General features: G+C 30.0%; 1 protein-coding gene across 1 annotated transcript; it reads right to left on the bottom strand.

Annotated features, from left to right (window-relative positions):
• Positions 1 to 8: 8 nt before the first annotated feature.
• LOC111615981 (dynein heavy chain 6, axonemal-like) lies at positions 9 to 13,427 on the bottom strand. The gene is made up of 5 exons (XM_023357419.1): positions 13,202 to 13,427; positions 7,349 to 7,561; positions 3,720 to 3,900; positions 1,097 to 1,318; positions 9 to 970 (listed from the first exon to the last, which is right to left on the bottom strand). Exons 1-5 carry the CDS (start codon positions 13,376 to 13,378, stop codon positions 918 to 920), a joined length of 846 nt encoding a protein of 281 aa, XP_023213187.1. The 5' UTR covers positions 13,379 to 13,427; the 3' UTR covers positions 9 to 917.
• Positions 13,428 to 16,682: the final 3,255 nt, after the last annotated feature.

The raw sequence follows: 16,682 nt of genomic DNA, 5'->3' as shown, positions 1-16,682 counted from the left end.
CCCTTCCTACTGCATGACTCAGCTTCTAACCGGCCATGGGAATCTTCCTAGTTACCTACACCGCATCAAGAAAAGAGACAATGATTACTGCAGCTGTGACAGCACGACAATAGGTGACATCAGCCATACACTCTTGGACTGTCCACTATATGATGCACCTAGGGGCAAACTAATCACTCAGTGCACGGAGAACGGGAAGACTTGGCCCCCCACCATGGGAGGACTTTCTCAGCACCAAAAGGAACTATTCACTGCTTGAAAAATTTATCACCAAGTGCAGGATCTTTGATCATTCCAGCGACCAAGCCTGTATGGAGGCTCGCAGTAACCGGCCACCACTCCTCTACGCAGGGCGACCCTACTGTTGTACTAGGTTGTCCTCTCAGCCTGCAATGTGTAAATAGGCGCATCGGACTTTAACTTATGAAGTACTACCCTACTGTAACGCGATGTCGTCCTCTCCATCTACAAAACCTTATCTATGTACTTAGGATTATATATAATACTTTATCTATGTACCTTGGATTATACAAAACCTGTGTTATTTACCTCTAGCAAGGGTATGTTACCTTCTATCTGCGGTATTGTGATTATGTATCCCAATTGTATCCTCTGTATCGTCATGTCTCATCAGACCAAATTGTTCCCTGTAAATATCAATGTTTTGTCTAAAATAATTGCGATGTAACACGCCAATGAGATCCCACCCTTCACACTCCCCTTCTATGCTTTCACTTTCCTTTCAAACCACAACTTCCTCTCCTCCATACCCCCTCTTCAACTTCCAACTTCCAAGGGCTAAGTCATAAGACAGCCTTTTCTCTTTTGGACTCAAGTACTCAAGTATTTGTTGAGTAATCCAGTATCAATTAACACAAATATTGTCATCTCTGGTAGATATCTATTTTTCTTTTCTGCTACTCCATTTTGTTTTCTAGAGAATAACATGCTGTAGTTTCATATGGAATACCTTAATTTTGAAAGAATATTTTACAGTTGATACTTCAAAGAAACATTTTTATGAATAAATGGGAAACTGAATGAAAATAAATAATATTGCATACTTATAATATAAAAATATATCCTGTATTTTTACCTTCAGTTCCAAATTCCAATTCAGCTACTGCATCAAAACATTTCCTGAGATAAATCTGAACAGCTAGTGGGTTTCTTGTTTCAGATAATATATCTAAAAGTTCATCATTGGATAGAAAATAAAATCTTGGAAACACGACACGCTTTGACTCCAAATAAGCTTCCAAACAAGCATTTATTTGATCCAACTGTGCTTTATTGCTTTGAAACTCTTCTATCATACCTATTTAATTAAAATAAATACTTGAAATAGTTTTTAAAAATTTTATTTATTTATGAACAAATATCAATTATAAATTTATAAAATTAAAAAAAAAATAACATAATAAGCTAATAATACATTTTTTAAAATTTAAATTTATATAAGATAAGGCTAAAAGAGAAAGAATATAAGGTAATACTGCCAGAACATTGGGCAATTATAGTTTATGAAAAATTTACATAAACACATTTAAAAGTTGTATTTAATTTAATTTATTAATTTCAAATATTTTCATTTCAGTAGTCAAACTTCTTTGGATTTTTAAAATTGCAGAACTTTTTCCTTCTAATTGAACAGAGAATGTATATAAAACAGCTAAAATTGTCAATTACACATTTTCTATACAATTTGTTCTAGTCAATCACAAGAAAATTATTCTGTAACTTCAAAAATGTGAAGTATGATTATTCAAATAAAACTCTAGTAAAAATATCAACTGACATCATTTAGCCCATTTAAATGATAAAAAATGATAGGAACAGACATGACATATATATGATAAGATTTATTAATGTCCAGGCACATCCCACAGAGGCTCACTTCCTGGACATTAACATTAAGATTGAGAGCGCAACTGTCCACACAGAGGTTTATCGCAAACTGACTTCAGCTGATTTATACATACCAGCAAGGTCACGTGACCCTCCACAAAACAAAGTCACAGCGTTCAAAGCCTTGATCAGAAGGGCGCACACACACATTCCTTGTCCCAAACAGCACTCTGGTCCGAAATGAAATGCATAGAGGATATAGCCAAACAGCACGGACACCATGGGCTCATAAATAAACTGAACGCAAAAACGCAGCAGGAAGCAAACCGTCACCAACTCTCCAATGTTACTCCTAGTAGCAACATCCCTATCACATATAATCCGGTTCTAAAATCCATATACAAGGAGATAGCTAAGAAAAGGAATATCCGTATTACATTTAGAAGATGCGCTACGAGTTTTGATTTGTTAAAGAACGGAAAAGACACCCCAGACCGAAATAAGCTCCCCAGCATCTACACTATCCCTATCATTGATCACAGGTGTGATAGAAATATGATCTACATAGGATCAACTAAACGCCCCCTAGTAACCCAGATCAAAGAGCATAAAGCGGATATCAACCATGAAAGAACCAACACAGCTCTTGCTGTATACTCGTCAGATCCTGACATAGAACCCATATTCTCTCAAGCGAAGGTCATTCACACCACCCACCATACAAACCAACTCAGATGGCTGGAGGTGATCTACATATGCCTAAACATGAGTGAAGGACGTAATTGCATTAACTACAAGGATGAAATCGCTCTATCAATGGCCTGGCAGGCCCTAATAGATAAATCTCTAAGATAGAGTACACCATGCATAATGCACAAGTCCGTAGTGATGTCGTCAGGTTGGGACATCATTCCGGATCGTATTTCGTAACAACTTTGAACCGCATTCCGTTAGGGGATTGTTACCTGAAGAAGAACTGTAATGGTTTGAAAACATTTGTAACTGTTGTAGAGTGTGGTGATACGCGCACCAGTAAAAGGTTTATAGATACGAGTTGGTGTTATAAATTTTATGCTTGATAGTTTTTAGTTCTTTAGTATATGGGTTGTATTAACTATTGTAAATACAGTGCACTGTATATATCAAAAAATCCCTTTGTATTGGTTAACTATCAGTGTTATAATTGTATGTATGCTAAGTTGGTACTATGTTGGTACTATGTGTTTGTAAGCTGATGAAGGGTCCTTGCACCCGAAATGCATCCTTTCCTAAATTTGATGGTGATTATTAAAGACTAATTTTTTTTATAAAAGGTCTGGTCTATTTTTTGGTCAGCCTTGGTATGATAAGCTCTCCAAATTGTTAAAAACTTATTTATTAGGTTATCTAACTCTATCTAAATTAAAGTTGTGGCTAAAAGTGTCGTTTATTATTATTGATAAGTTAGAAATTTTCATAGATGAATTGATCAAGTACATCAAGCTCAGTTCCTAAAATTTATTTTGGACCCTACATTACATTTTTAGTCTGCAGATAGAAAATGTTTTAAAAAATTTATGAGAAATGTTATTGTGCTATAAATTTGTATCTAGAAAACAGCTGACAAATAATGATATCAATATAAGTTTTAACATTTTAGATTATTATCATTTGATTTTTTCAGTTAGAATAGGCTTTTGTTAATAAGACTATTTTATAAATTAAAAATACTTATATTCTTTTAAATATGACACATCTTTCTCAATAAATTTCATTAAACTCAAAAATTGTCTCTACAGCACTTTAAATGACATTATTATTGAATTTTATCTGTTATGTAAATCATACTAAAGTCATTTCAAAGTTTAGATTTAGGTTTGTTATTTATTTACCTTGTTGTGTAGTAATTCTCATAGCTAACGGTATTCTATTTACTCTTGCCATAATTTCTTTCCATGACTTATCTACATCTGAAAATAACTTTGCAGCTACGGGAACATGACGCTGAATATCAGGTGCACTAAATATATTTTCTAAATATATCCAACTTTTCTGGCAATTTAACCATTCTTCCTATAAGAAAAATCATAATCTAAAATAACAAAATTATAATAAAATGTGCATTGAATAAATTTAAATTCTTAAAAGAAAATATAATAAGTGATTTATTATGTATCTCAAGAAACAATACTGCTTATGAAATAAAATGAAATGGGAAAATAGTTTGACTTATCATAAAATTTCACATGTAAATAATTTTATAATTAACAGAAAAAATAAAAAAGAAAATTTAATATACAGAAAATAATAATAAATATATTTTATGTTAGCTTCTTCAACTAGAATCCATACACATAATAAAAACCTTTCATTAAGCATCAAAGGTAAGATCAAAAGTGCTACACTCCACACTGAGCAGACATTAGTCAAGAAGATAGAAAACAGAAATCGGAGCTCTCTCTCTCTCTCTCCAAACAAATATTACATTACTTAAATTTATTTATTTATATTACACATGTTAGGAAATGTGGAAAAACAGTGATATCCACCCCCATTACAATTTACCCAAAACTAACAATAATTAAAAATAAAAAAAAATAACAATGATAAAATAAAAAGACAATAGAAAAATATAAATATACACTTACTTAAACATTTAAAAACATGTAAAAAATTAAATAAAAAGATGTAAACAATAAAGTCTGACAATATTACATGAAAGAAATTAATTATACATTGTAAGGGTTGTAAAAGTGCATCAAAATTTTGATGTCACTTTTACAACCCTTACAATCCTAAGTCAGAGAGATTCAGAGGTCAAATCGGGTCAAGGGAGTATGTTGGTGACAAAACCCAGACAGGAAGAAAACTTTCTTACTTATTGTAAAACAAACGCAACACGATGATAAACGGCAGAGGGGAATGTCAACAGAGAGAGAGAGAGCTTTGTCAAGATGCTCGCAAACAAGTGTTGGGTCTAAACAATCAAGAAAAATGGGTTAATGACCAAAAGGACATCTGTTAAGTCATGTTAGCCCGAACCCGTTGGGAGGTAAATGGCCACCATAACATCTGGTAGATCGTTTAGATTCAAAAACATCAGGAAAAGGGCCATAACAGAGTAAAATACAAGTGCAGATTTCAAAGGCTACGTTGACACCTCTCGGACCTTTCCCGATCCAGATCAGTCTTGGTTTTTGCCTAGAGACAAAAGAATGACCAATCGGGGTAAGAGAAAGAGTGAACAGGACCAATCGAAAGGGTGAGATTTGGGGGAAAATCCTATAAAAAACCACCGGGTCTCAAGGTCAAGCGGCAGTTCTCCTCCAGACAAGTGTTTCCACCAGTGGCCCAAGATCTCCATCCATCTGCAGCATCACCCATCAGAGTCACCTCCTTTGCAATGGACACTCCTCTATCAAGGACCCAGGACACACAACTTCAGACACCAGCCTTCACCCATCCACTGACATCGGGAGTTCCCAGCAAAAAACAATCTAGATCGAATTTTCTGTGCCATTATTATGTAAGTTAATTTTATGACAAAAATAAATGGTTTTGTAAGACACTTGTCATCTTTGCCTCTGCCACCGCCACCCACATACGATTCGCCCCTAGGTTTTCCTGACGCACAATTAACTTATTGCCCCTAAAAGTTGGCAACCTTACACATTATATAAAAAACATTGACAAATGTATTTATACTTTGTAAAATCAAAATGAAGATAATTTTCAACTGGGTTCTAAAAAACCACTCAAAATTTACACTGATTCAAATTAACACAATAATTCATTGATTTGTATATAATACGATTATTCCCAAACACAATCCAATCAGCAAAAGGTAGAAATTAGTCATAGTGCTGTACCTCCCTTAAATCTATGTTTGTTTCATGCAATTTTGGAAAAAATATAATATCATGGATACCATAGAAAATATTGACTTGGCTTGGCAAGAATTAACTGATAAATGCATGAACGGAGGGAGCGTGGAATACGTTATGGCTGAAGGTATCCAAGAATTCTCATCGAGAAGAGCCTTTCAATGTATTGTTAGGTTGACAAAATTGTCAACTTAATTAATACAAGAGATGTAGATGAACAGGATATTGGGGAGTTACTGCAGGTTTCTACTAGAGCCTTACCAATGATGACTTCAAAAACTGACAGAACAAGGAATTCGTGTAGAACTTAAAAATAGAGGTACTGAAAACAAGGAACCCAAAGAACTTGCTACAGATTTCTTTAGTAAAAGTTTGGTAATGATAACCAAAATCGTTGATCAAATTGTAGTGAATGATCCTGACTTTGAAAGGGGTGCAAAAGCAAAACAAGGTGTTTTGGATGTGATCATCCGCTACTGACATTTGTTTATGGAAAGAAAAAAAAAGCGACAAATGAAACTACACGACTTTATCACAAAAAACAAGAATTTCAAAAAAGCCAGGACCTTCATCACAAAAAAATGAACTTTACATTTCTGTGTGCATATGTTTATGTGTTATTTAACATATATTATTATGCAAATTAATATAAAAATAACTTAAAATTACAGTAAAATTTGTTAATTTTTGGTCACTTGTTCCCCTTTCCCTATTTACTCTGTTAAAATGATCTTGTTTAATGCTGTTTCACTTAGTGCGTTTTGTCGTATAGGAATGCATCCCCCGCGTTAAGTAGGATCTTACTGTGCCATTACTACGACAAAGTTTTAAACGTCACATAAGAAAATGACCAAATTTAATTGAAATTTGTCATACTGAGATTATGAATAATAAGAGATAGGTAGAAATATAAATCAAAATACAAATACTTTATTAAAAGTTAAATTATAAAGATGAATCAATGGAGGCATTGGAAATAAAAACTTCTGTAAAAATAAAATTGCTATGCATATTAACTACAAAATAAATTTTCAGTAATATTTATGTGAAAATTTTGTAATCTTCAAAAAAATAAATAAATAAATAAATGAATCAATAACTGAATTTTGCTATAATCATTTAGAGTTAAAAATACTTAAATTTTATAATTTAAAATCAGAAAATGTTAAAAACTTTTAAGAAGTTGCTTTTTATTGTAATTAAGCATTTTTCAAGATAATTCATGTCTTATCTTCAGATCCACACTAAAAAGTTCAAAGAATAAAACACATTAAATGATAATTTTGAATTTTATTCACACAAAAAGACACATTAATAAATTTAAAAATTTGTGTTAACTATGTAAAATAAATTAACATACATACTAATTAACTATTTAATATATTCTGATCTTCAAACTTTTGCCTGTATCTGAAAATGAGATAAGAATTAGCTAGAAAAACATTTTATTGCAATAAAAAGTGACCCTTTAAGGTTTATTAGCATTTTCTGTTTTTTAATTTATCTATTGAGTTATTGTTATTGTGCATGTGATCAATAGCACATCATATATGATGAACAAAATATGTGTAAGTGTAAATTTTTAATCATATTCTTAGATTCTCATTATATTTAATTGTTTAAAAAGTTTAATTTACCAATGTTTCAGCAAATAATTCTAGACGTCTACTCCATTCTTCTACTTCACTCTTAATGGGAGTAACGTGTTTAGATGCCTGAATTGTTGCTATAGTCATTATTGAATCTTCTAATAAAGCTTGTATGTCATCAGTTCCTCCCAAAATATACACATCCTTGCCAGATTTATATGGTAAGACAACATATTCTGTTCTCTCCCATGCATCTTTAACCTTTAAAATGAACAATAAAGATTGAAATTATTATAGTAATTAATAATGCAATTTTAAAACAATTATTAATTAATTTTATTATTGCTTAATATTTTCTGTTTGATATTCAGTTAAAAATCATGTTTAATGTATAATTTTAATTATCCTATAAAAATGATGGCTTCTGTCACAGCCTGTGTCTCATAGATGTGAAGCAATAGCTTCACATCTATGACTAGAAAGATAGTGTGCTATTATCCAATTTCTTTCTTCTAAAACAAACATCTGTAACAGAAATTTATTGACAATTCATTGAAGTATACAGAAAGTGTTACAAATTGCCATGTTGCAAATAGTTTGAAAGATTTGAGGAAGGGCTAATTAATGTTTACAATGAAGATCAAATTGGAAGACTAAGGACATTGAAATTGAAAGTCAATGCTATAAGAATTGATCAGCTTATTTCTGAAAGTAGACAAGTGACTTTGCATTATCTTGCTACTGTGTTGGACATCAGGAGGTAACATATGCCACTGTTCACAATAAGATGCACCATCAAAACGTTTTTTGCTTACTAAATACCAAGATAGCTTATGAATAATTTGAAAACACACCAAACAGACAATGTCAGAAAAAAGTGAAGTAAAAGGAATAAACTGCTTTAACTGCTCAATTACAGACAACAAAGCCTGAATGAATCTAAATATACCAATTAACCTCAGAAATGAAGAAAGCATTTATGGAATAGAAGCATACTAACTATACCAGATCTATAGTCATCATGATTTGAGATTCCCACAATGAGCTGTTACTGGAGTTCATGAAACATGGCACATAATAAGTGATTCATTAATACTGTACTACACTTCAATGTTTTTGATAGACCATTTACAGTAAGAAACTTGCACATCTTTCAAAAAGAGGTATGCTTTTTAACAACAACATAAGGTTTCTTACAGCTCTATAGACAAACACTTGTTGCTGAAATTTGAATGAAAATGTGTGAATCATCTACCATATGGCCATATGGTAGATGATTCACATATTTTCATCCAAATTTCAGCAACAGACCTGTCACCAAGTGGTTTCATGCATTTGAACCTAAACATTTGGCTATTGGTGATTCCAGAGTGATGGAAGTCCAAGCAACTATGAGCAGTGGTGGATTTCTGCACAGGCACACGAGGTGCATGTCTAGGGTCACAAAATTCAGCTCTCAAAATAAAAAATTATTTAGTTTAATTCTTATTTTTTCATAATAAAGGTAATTAATAATTTAGCAGTATTCCCTAAATTAAATTGACAAATGAATAATGCCAGCTATGACATGTTTTGCAGGTGGTAATCAGTAGTAAATTTTAAAATAAATTATTTTTTTTATATCCATTGATTACTAGATTTTTTTTGTTTTTAACACTTTTACTTATTGAAACTTAGTAATTCTTGTACCAATAATTTTCAATTTTTATAATTAATACAATCTGAACATCAGAAACCTTCTAAATACAGCCAGGCTGTTGTAATTTTATATTGGTTAATTTTCAATGTTATTTCCCTATATCTTACTTTTCTTGGACCACTGGTATAGTGCCTACCAGAGAAAAACTTGCACATAGAATGCACAATGTAGGGTGCAGGGGTAGTGAAAATATTTAGAGGGTGGCCTCAAAATTGAATTGTGCCTGGGGCCTCTCAAGTGCTAAATCCGACTATGAGAGAATGATTCTGATTGCAAAGCTCCACATTTTTTACACAGGAGCATAAAATAATTGGTGTCACATTATCAAGTGCTTGAATCATTTAGAAGATGGAGAAAAATAGACTTTTATTTTGCTATCTGTTTGAATAAAAAGCCAAATGATCACTGTATTGAACTGACTACTATTTATAGATGTATAAGTTTGAATAAAATGTATGTAAGCAAAGTGTAACTTGCAATTGATCTTTACTTTCCAATCAACTCATATAAATAAGTATTGCTATTACACTGGTTTAGTTTTCTATTAGCAAATAGAGAAGCTCTTAGTCAAAAAGTCAAAACCAAATATCTTTATTTTCACCTAAAAATCAAAACATTGAACAATAAAACTGAAAACATTTATTTATAACATTATTATTTAATTAAATTATGTTATATACTCATAACATTATAGGCAATTTTCTTTGCTTTTTTGTGATAAATTTGATTTTTTGTGAATTATACTACAAGTTCTCATATATTTTATTGTCTAACTGAAATTTTAATTATCACTACCCTATTCTACATTCATTTAATGTTATGGTTAGATTCTTAGCAATAACAGATATATCAATTTTTCAGCATTTATCAGAAAATCCAATATGTATTTTACAGAACATCTTTTACAATGTTATCAGAGACTCATAGAACAATGAAGTATATTTTTACCACTTATATATGAACCTAAAGGAATTGCAAAAATGTAAATAACTATAAATAAAAGAGCTGGAGAATATATTGTTTTTTTAGTTCAGGAAAACTTCTAATAAGGTTTTTAAAAATTAGTAGAGCTCTGATATTAAATCTATAATATACATTGTTTTACTCATTTAAATATGTGTTTATATTATATTTATATTATTCTAAAATAATAATCAAAACATCTATAGGAATTTAAGTAGCATAAAAAGTAATAAAATGCAAAAATTGACAGTATTGTTGTGAATGTTAAAAGGAACAATAAAGATTGAAATTATTATAGTAATTAATAATGCAATTTTAAAACAATTATTAATTAATTTTATTATTGCTTAATATTTTCTGTTTGATATTCAGTTAAAAATCATGTTTAATGTATAATTTTAATTATCCTATAAAAATGATGGCTTCTGTCACAGCCTGTGTCTCATAGATGTGAAGCAATAGCTTCACATCTATGACTAGAAAGATAGTGTGCTATTATCCAATTTCTTTCTTCTAAAACAAACATCTGTAACAGAAATTTATTGACAATTCATTGAAGTATACAGAAAGTGTTACAAATTGCCATGTTGCAAATAGTTTGAAAGATTTGAGGAAGGGCTAATTAATGTTTACAATGAAGATCAAATTGGAAGACTAAGGACATTGAAATTGAAAGTCAATGCTATAAGAATTGATCAGCTTATTTCTGAAAGTAGACAAGTGACTTTGCATTATCTTGCTACTGTGTTGGACATCAGGAGGTAACATATGCCACTGTTCACAATAAGATGCACCATCAAAACGTTTTTTGCTTACTAAATACCAAGATAGCTTATGAATAATTTGAAAACACACCAAACAGACAATGTCAGAAAAAAGTGAAGTAAAAGGAATAAACTGCTTTAACTGCTCAATTACAGACAACAAAGCCTGAATGAATCTAAATATACCAATTAACCTCAGAAATGAAGAAAGCATTTATGGAATAGAAGCATACTAACTATACCAGATCTATAGTCATCATGATTTGAGATTCCCACAATGAGCTGTTACTGGAGTTCATGAAACATGGCACATAATAAGTGATTCATTAATACTGTACTACACTTCAATGTTTTTGATAGACCATTTACAGTAAGAAACTTGCACATCTTTCAAAAAGAGGTATGCTTTTTAACAACAACATAAGGTTTCTTACAGCTCTATAGACAAACACTTGTTGCTGAAATTTGAATGAAAATGTGTGAATCATCTACCATATGGCCATATGGTAGATGATTCACATATTTTCATCCAAATTTCAGCAACAGACCTGTCACCAAGTGGTTTCATGCATTTGAACCTAAACATTTGGCTATTGGTGATTCCAGAGTGATGGAAGTCCAAGCAACTATGAGCAGTGGTGGATTTCTGCACAGGCACACGAGGTGCATGTCTAGGGTCACAAAATTCAGCTCTCAAAATAAAAAATTATTTAGTTTAATTCTTATTTTTTCATAATAAAGGTAATTAATAATTTAGCAGTATTCCCTAAATTAAATTGACAAATGAATAATGCCAGCTATGACATGTTTTGCAGGTGGTAATCAGTAGTAAATTTTAAAATAAATTATTTTTTTTATATCCATTGATTACTAGATTTTTTTTGTTTTTAACACTTTTACTTATTGAAACTTAGTAATTCTTGTACCAATAATTTTCAATTTTTATAATTAATACAATCTGAACATCAGAAACCTTCTAAATACAGCCAGGCTGTTGTAATTTTATATTGGTTAATTTTCAATGTTATTTCCCTATATCTTACTTTTCTTGGACCACTGGTATAGTGCCTACCAGAGAAAAACTTGCACATAGAATGCACAATGTAGGGTGCAGGGGTAGTGAAAATATTTAGAGGGTGGCCTCAAAATTGAATTGTGCCTGGGGCCTCTCAAGTGCTAAATCCGACTATGAGAGAATGATTCTGATTGCAAAGCTCCACATTTTTTACACAGGAGCATAAAATAATTGGTGTCACATTATCAAGTGCTTGAATCATTTAGAAGATGGAGAAAAATAGACTTTTATTTTGCTATCTGTTTGAATAAAAAGCCAAATGATCACTGTATTGAACTGACTACTATTTATAGATGTATAAGTTTGAATAAAATGTATGTAAGCAAAGTGTAACTTGCAATTGATCTTTACTTTCCAATCAACTCATATAAATAAGTATTGCTATTACACTGGTTTAGTTTTCTATTAGCAAATAGAGAAGCTCTTAGTCAAAAAGTCAAAACCAAATATCTTTATTTTCACCTAAAAATCAAAACATTGAACAATAAAACTGAAAACATTTATTTATAACATTATTATTTAATTAAATTATGTTATATACTCATAACATTATAGGCAATTTTCTTTGCTTTTTTGTGATAAATTTGATTTTTTGTGAATTATACTACAAGTTCTCATATATTTTATTGTCTAACTGAAATTTTAATTATCACTACCCTATTCTACATTCATTTAATGTTATGGTTAGATTCTTAGCAATAACAGATATATCAATTTTTCAGCATTTATCAGAAAATCCAATATGTATTTTACAGAACATCTTTTACAATGTTATCAGAGACTCATAGAACAATGAAGTATATTTTTACCACTTATATATGAACCTAAAGGAATTGCAAAAATGTAAATAACTATAAATAAAAGAGCTGGAGAATATATTGTTTTTTTAGTTCAGGAAAACTTCTAATAAGGTTTTTAAAAATTAGTAGAGCTCTGATATTAAATCTATAATATACATTGTTTTACTCATTTAAATATGTGTTTATATTATATTTATATTATTCTAAAATAATAATCAAAACATCTATAGGAATTTAAGTAGCATAAAAAGTAATAAAATGCAAAAATTGACAGTATTGTTGTGAATGTTAAATGATTCACTGATTAAAAAATATACAAAGAAATTAATAATTTCAAATGATGATATTAGAATGAAATAAAGTTTCAATATTTAATAAAATTTTGATTTATAAATTATAAATTAAATGAAAACAAAATGATTAAATATATAATTTTTAATATATACGAAATACTTTTGAATTGTAATAAAATGAAATTTAGTGATATAATAAGGAAAAAATTAAACAGATTATAAAGTAAAACTACTATAAACTTTTAAATACTGTATTATTTTACTTAATATAATATTTTCAAAAATTATCATTACTGTATATATTTACCTTTTTTAGTAATGTCTTTAGACTTGCTTCAGCTGTTGCTTGTTCAGAAATCTTTCGAATTTCATCAGCATAATCATATACAGAAATTTTCTCTAAATTCTCTATTGTAATTATTTGTTTTTCATCAAATGGTTGTTGAAGTGCATTGTAAATCAATTGCCAATGATATTCTTCCATCGTTGGATTTAACAAACATAAAATAACTGGAAGCTAATTAAATAAAATAAAAAGTTTACAAGTAATTCATATACAAATTTGTTATACTCTGTAATATTTCTTTATATCAAGTTTCAGTTATTAACTATTTTATTGTATTAAAACAAACAGATATCTTCACTTTAACGACTTATAATTATTTTGTTTTATTAATTTATTCAATTTTCTTTATTATGTTGATGGTGATGATTCTTTGATCTGAGATTCTTGATTTGAGATTGAGATTAGGACCTTGAGGGTTTGGATTTGGATCATTCTGGACTGGTCTGGATCAAGAAAGTTCTTCTTCTAGGCACAGTTGAGGTAATGTAAAAATCTGACAAAGTACGATTGGCACTGACACAGGAAAATTTTGATGACTTTAATTAATTCAAGAGTGACTGGTAATGACTGCCTAAACTTGCAGTTCCTGGCTATATTGACTTGGAGAAATTGAGATAGTAGGTCAGGAGGTTATGAGAAAGTATCGCTTTCACTGCTTAGAACTTAACAAATGATTTACTCCCAGGTGTGAAAGTTGATGTTATGACTTTAAATTGTTTACATTGAAGTCTGATTTCTCACAATAGTATGTCTCATTGTATTGTGGCCTGTATAGCTGCCTGTGGAAACCATATTCGTTATTGAACAAACAGGTGTCTGTTGCATATAATATGATTGTTTGTTCTTTTAATCATTTGCATATGTCCCTCTCCTCTATCAGTCTTGAGATGTACTTGTAGCTACATGCACTCCTTCATGATGTTGCAATTTCACTTTTGAAAAGTGTAGCTCTTTACTCAAGCAGTAAGACTAGCTCTGCTAACAATGGAGGTCTACCACAGATATAGGTTGAAGTGAAAGATTTAACAGAGAAGGCAAGAAAAGAATAGGACAAAGAAGAAAGAATGAAAAACATCCTAAAGAACCTAACTAAAATATGGCATACATGGCCACAAGGGGACTCATGTTAATGAAGTATTCTGCTAAAAGTTTAATTAACATAAAAAATGCATTAAGAAAATTTAAGATGGTCTCAAGCTAAGTTTCAGGATAGATTTTAAAAATAAGCCAAGATTAACGTCTTCTCTTTATCACAAGCTTAATGGCTTTAATACACGAAGACAAAAGTTGTTTTACCAGTTTATTATTTAAAGAAAAAGAATGATTACACTAAATAATAATAGTTTTCCAATGAATTTTTAGTCTTTTTCCTCCTTTTTTCAATGAACTTCACAGCTACCATACTGTCCACATACTTGTAGATGAATGTACACAATGTGTTAACTACATAAAAATTCACAGAAAAAATATTTCAGGTAAAAGTTTATTCATTTTTTTTTTATAGAATCATAATATGCAATAAAAAATGCAGGTTATAAGTTAAGAAAATAAGTTGATTCTGTTTTTCTGTAATTCTGTTTTTATCAGCTGTAGTGCAATCTATGATGAAACCAATAATGTCATCTTGCGGCACCCTTGAAGTCTAACATGTTTGGTTTAATAAATTTTTTTCAAGATGTATATTTTTTTAGTTATTTCAATGGACTGATTAAAATAAACCATATGTATACATCAAATGAAATGAAAACAAAAAATTAAGCTACTGTATGTAAGAAAATTTTTTATTTTAATTTTGAGACATTAAAAGAAATGTTCTAACTTTTGAGCTTTAACACAAGGTTTTCTAGGATAATGTTTTTGCCAAAGTGATAATTTGCCTTTAGGAATAAAAAAAATTATTTCTTTGTAGGAATTATTATTTGTAGGAAAATTATTTCTTTGTAGGAAAATTATTTCTTTTGAGCAATTATTATGCAATTTAATGTTAATAATAACTCACAAATATAATAATAAATTAATATAATATAAAGGAGAAAAAACTAAAAGAAAAAATTTCACTTAACAAAATCATCAACACAAAAAGATTTGCAGCCCCCATTTAGACACCCCCTAATAAAAATATCATTTGAAATCATCTACTATTAGCAAATTACTTCAAATAATATGAGTTGATGCCAATTGGTAGAAAATGACATTAAATGATAATAATTAGCAATTAATTTGCAATCATTTACTTTGTAGATGAGAATATTAAATAATATCAACTGTTATCAAATTATTTTGTAATGTAATCACATTTTTAAATTCTAAATACATGATATCAATTGATGTTAACTGACATCATTTAGTGAGTGACATTAAATGGCATCAAATGATACCAATTAATATCATATGGTACCATTTGGCAAATGTTCTGTTTATCATTAATAGTGTATTGTTCAATTTTATATTACTTCAAATTTCAAATATATCAAATCAATTTACAAGTTTTTATCTAGTTTTTAATATACCATTTAATATACATTAGTCACTTAAAATTGTTTTGACAATAACTGATATCAATTAGTCAGATGAAACTGATCAAAAAACCATTTCATGAATAATAGCAATTAATATTATTTCATAATTACTAGGGCAAATGTAAGGTCCTAGACATGGTCTGAACACTAACCAAAAGTCACTTCTCAAAACAAAGAATTTTTATTGTAAAAATATTTCCTTTTAATAATTTGTTTGCCATCAGAATTTCGAATGACTGGCATTTGGGTTAATAATGTTAAAGTATACAATTCTTAATTTAAAAAATGTCAGTTCCAAGATCAGTAAACATTTCCAGTTAGGATCAGAAATTGGCATCAAATTAAACATTGGCATTGACCTTTCCGAAGGCCTGAGTTGATCTTGAATCACCTCTGAAAACAGATAAGACCTCAAAGTTGAGACTTTTTTCTTTTACTCCTTAAACTTTTCCTTAAAAAGGTTTTACTGTAATTTGTTTACATTTGTGTTTCAACAAATAATACAATTCACTAATAAGTTCTAAAATCATGATCATCAATGAAACTTAAATACAGTGGAACCTCGGTATACGACCTTAATCCGTTCCTGGTGTTTGGACTTATACCGAATAGGATTTATACCGAACCAACCTTTTCCATAAGAAGTAATGTAAAAATGATTAATTCGTTCTCATGTAAAAAAAATGGCTGGCTTTAAACACCTCGCTTTCCGTGCTAGTTTCTGCTTGATTTTTCATGAGATCAGCATGTATCCTTTTAACTTTCTCGCAAATAATTTCTTCCGATACGCTGTCGCCGGCACGCCGTTTTTCATTTATCCAAAGCAAAAGCAATTTCTCGACATGATCTAATGTCTTCGATCTCTGTTTAGAAATTGATTTAACCCCTTTCGCAACGTTAGCAAATTTAATAATGTCTTTATT

Source organism: Centruroides sculpturatus, unplaced genomic scaffold (assembly GCF_000671375.1).
Source record: "Centruroides sculpturatus isolate CEXI.00-Female unplaced genomic scaffold, Cexi_2.0 scaffold2874, whole genome shotgun sequence".
In the NCBI taxonomy this organism is placed as follows: Eukaryota; Metazoa; Arthropoda; class Arachnida; order Scorpiones; family Buthidae; genus Centruroides; species Centruroides sculpturatus.
The sequence above is the reverse complement of the archived record's forward strand: the minus strand, read 5'-3'. Positions and strand labels throughout refer to the sequence as shown.

What these genes read in the sequence shown, in the direction of transcription:
- LOC111615981 (XM_023357419.1), bottom strand. Translation starts at nt 13,378, where the DNA reads ATGGAAGAATATCATTGGCAATTGATTTACAATGCACTTCAACAACCA. An exon ending in TAAAGACATTACTAAAAAAG is followed by an intron (nt 7,562 to 13,201) that starts GTAAATATATAC and finishes TTCATTTTAAAG; the next exon opens with GTTAAAGATGCATGGGAGAG. An exon ending in AATTATTTGCTGAAACATTG is followed by an intron (nt 3,901 to 7,348) that starts GTAAATTAAACT and finishes TTTTTCTTATAG; the next exon opens with GAAGAATGGTTAAATTGCCA.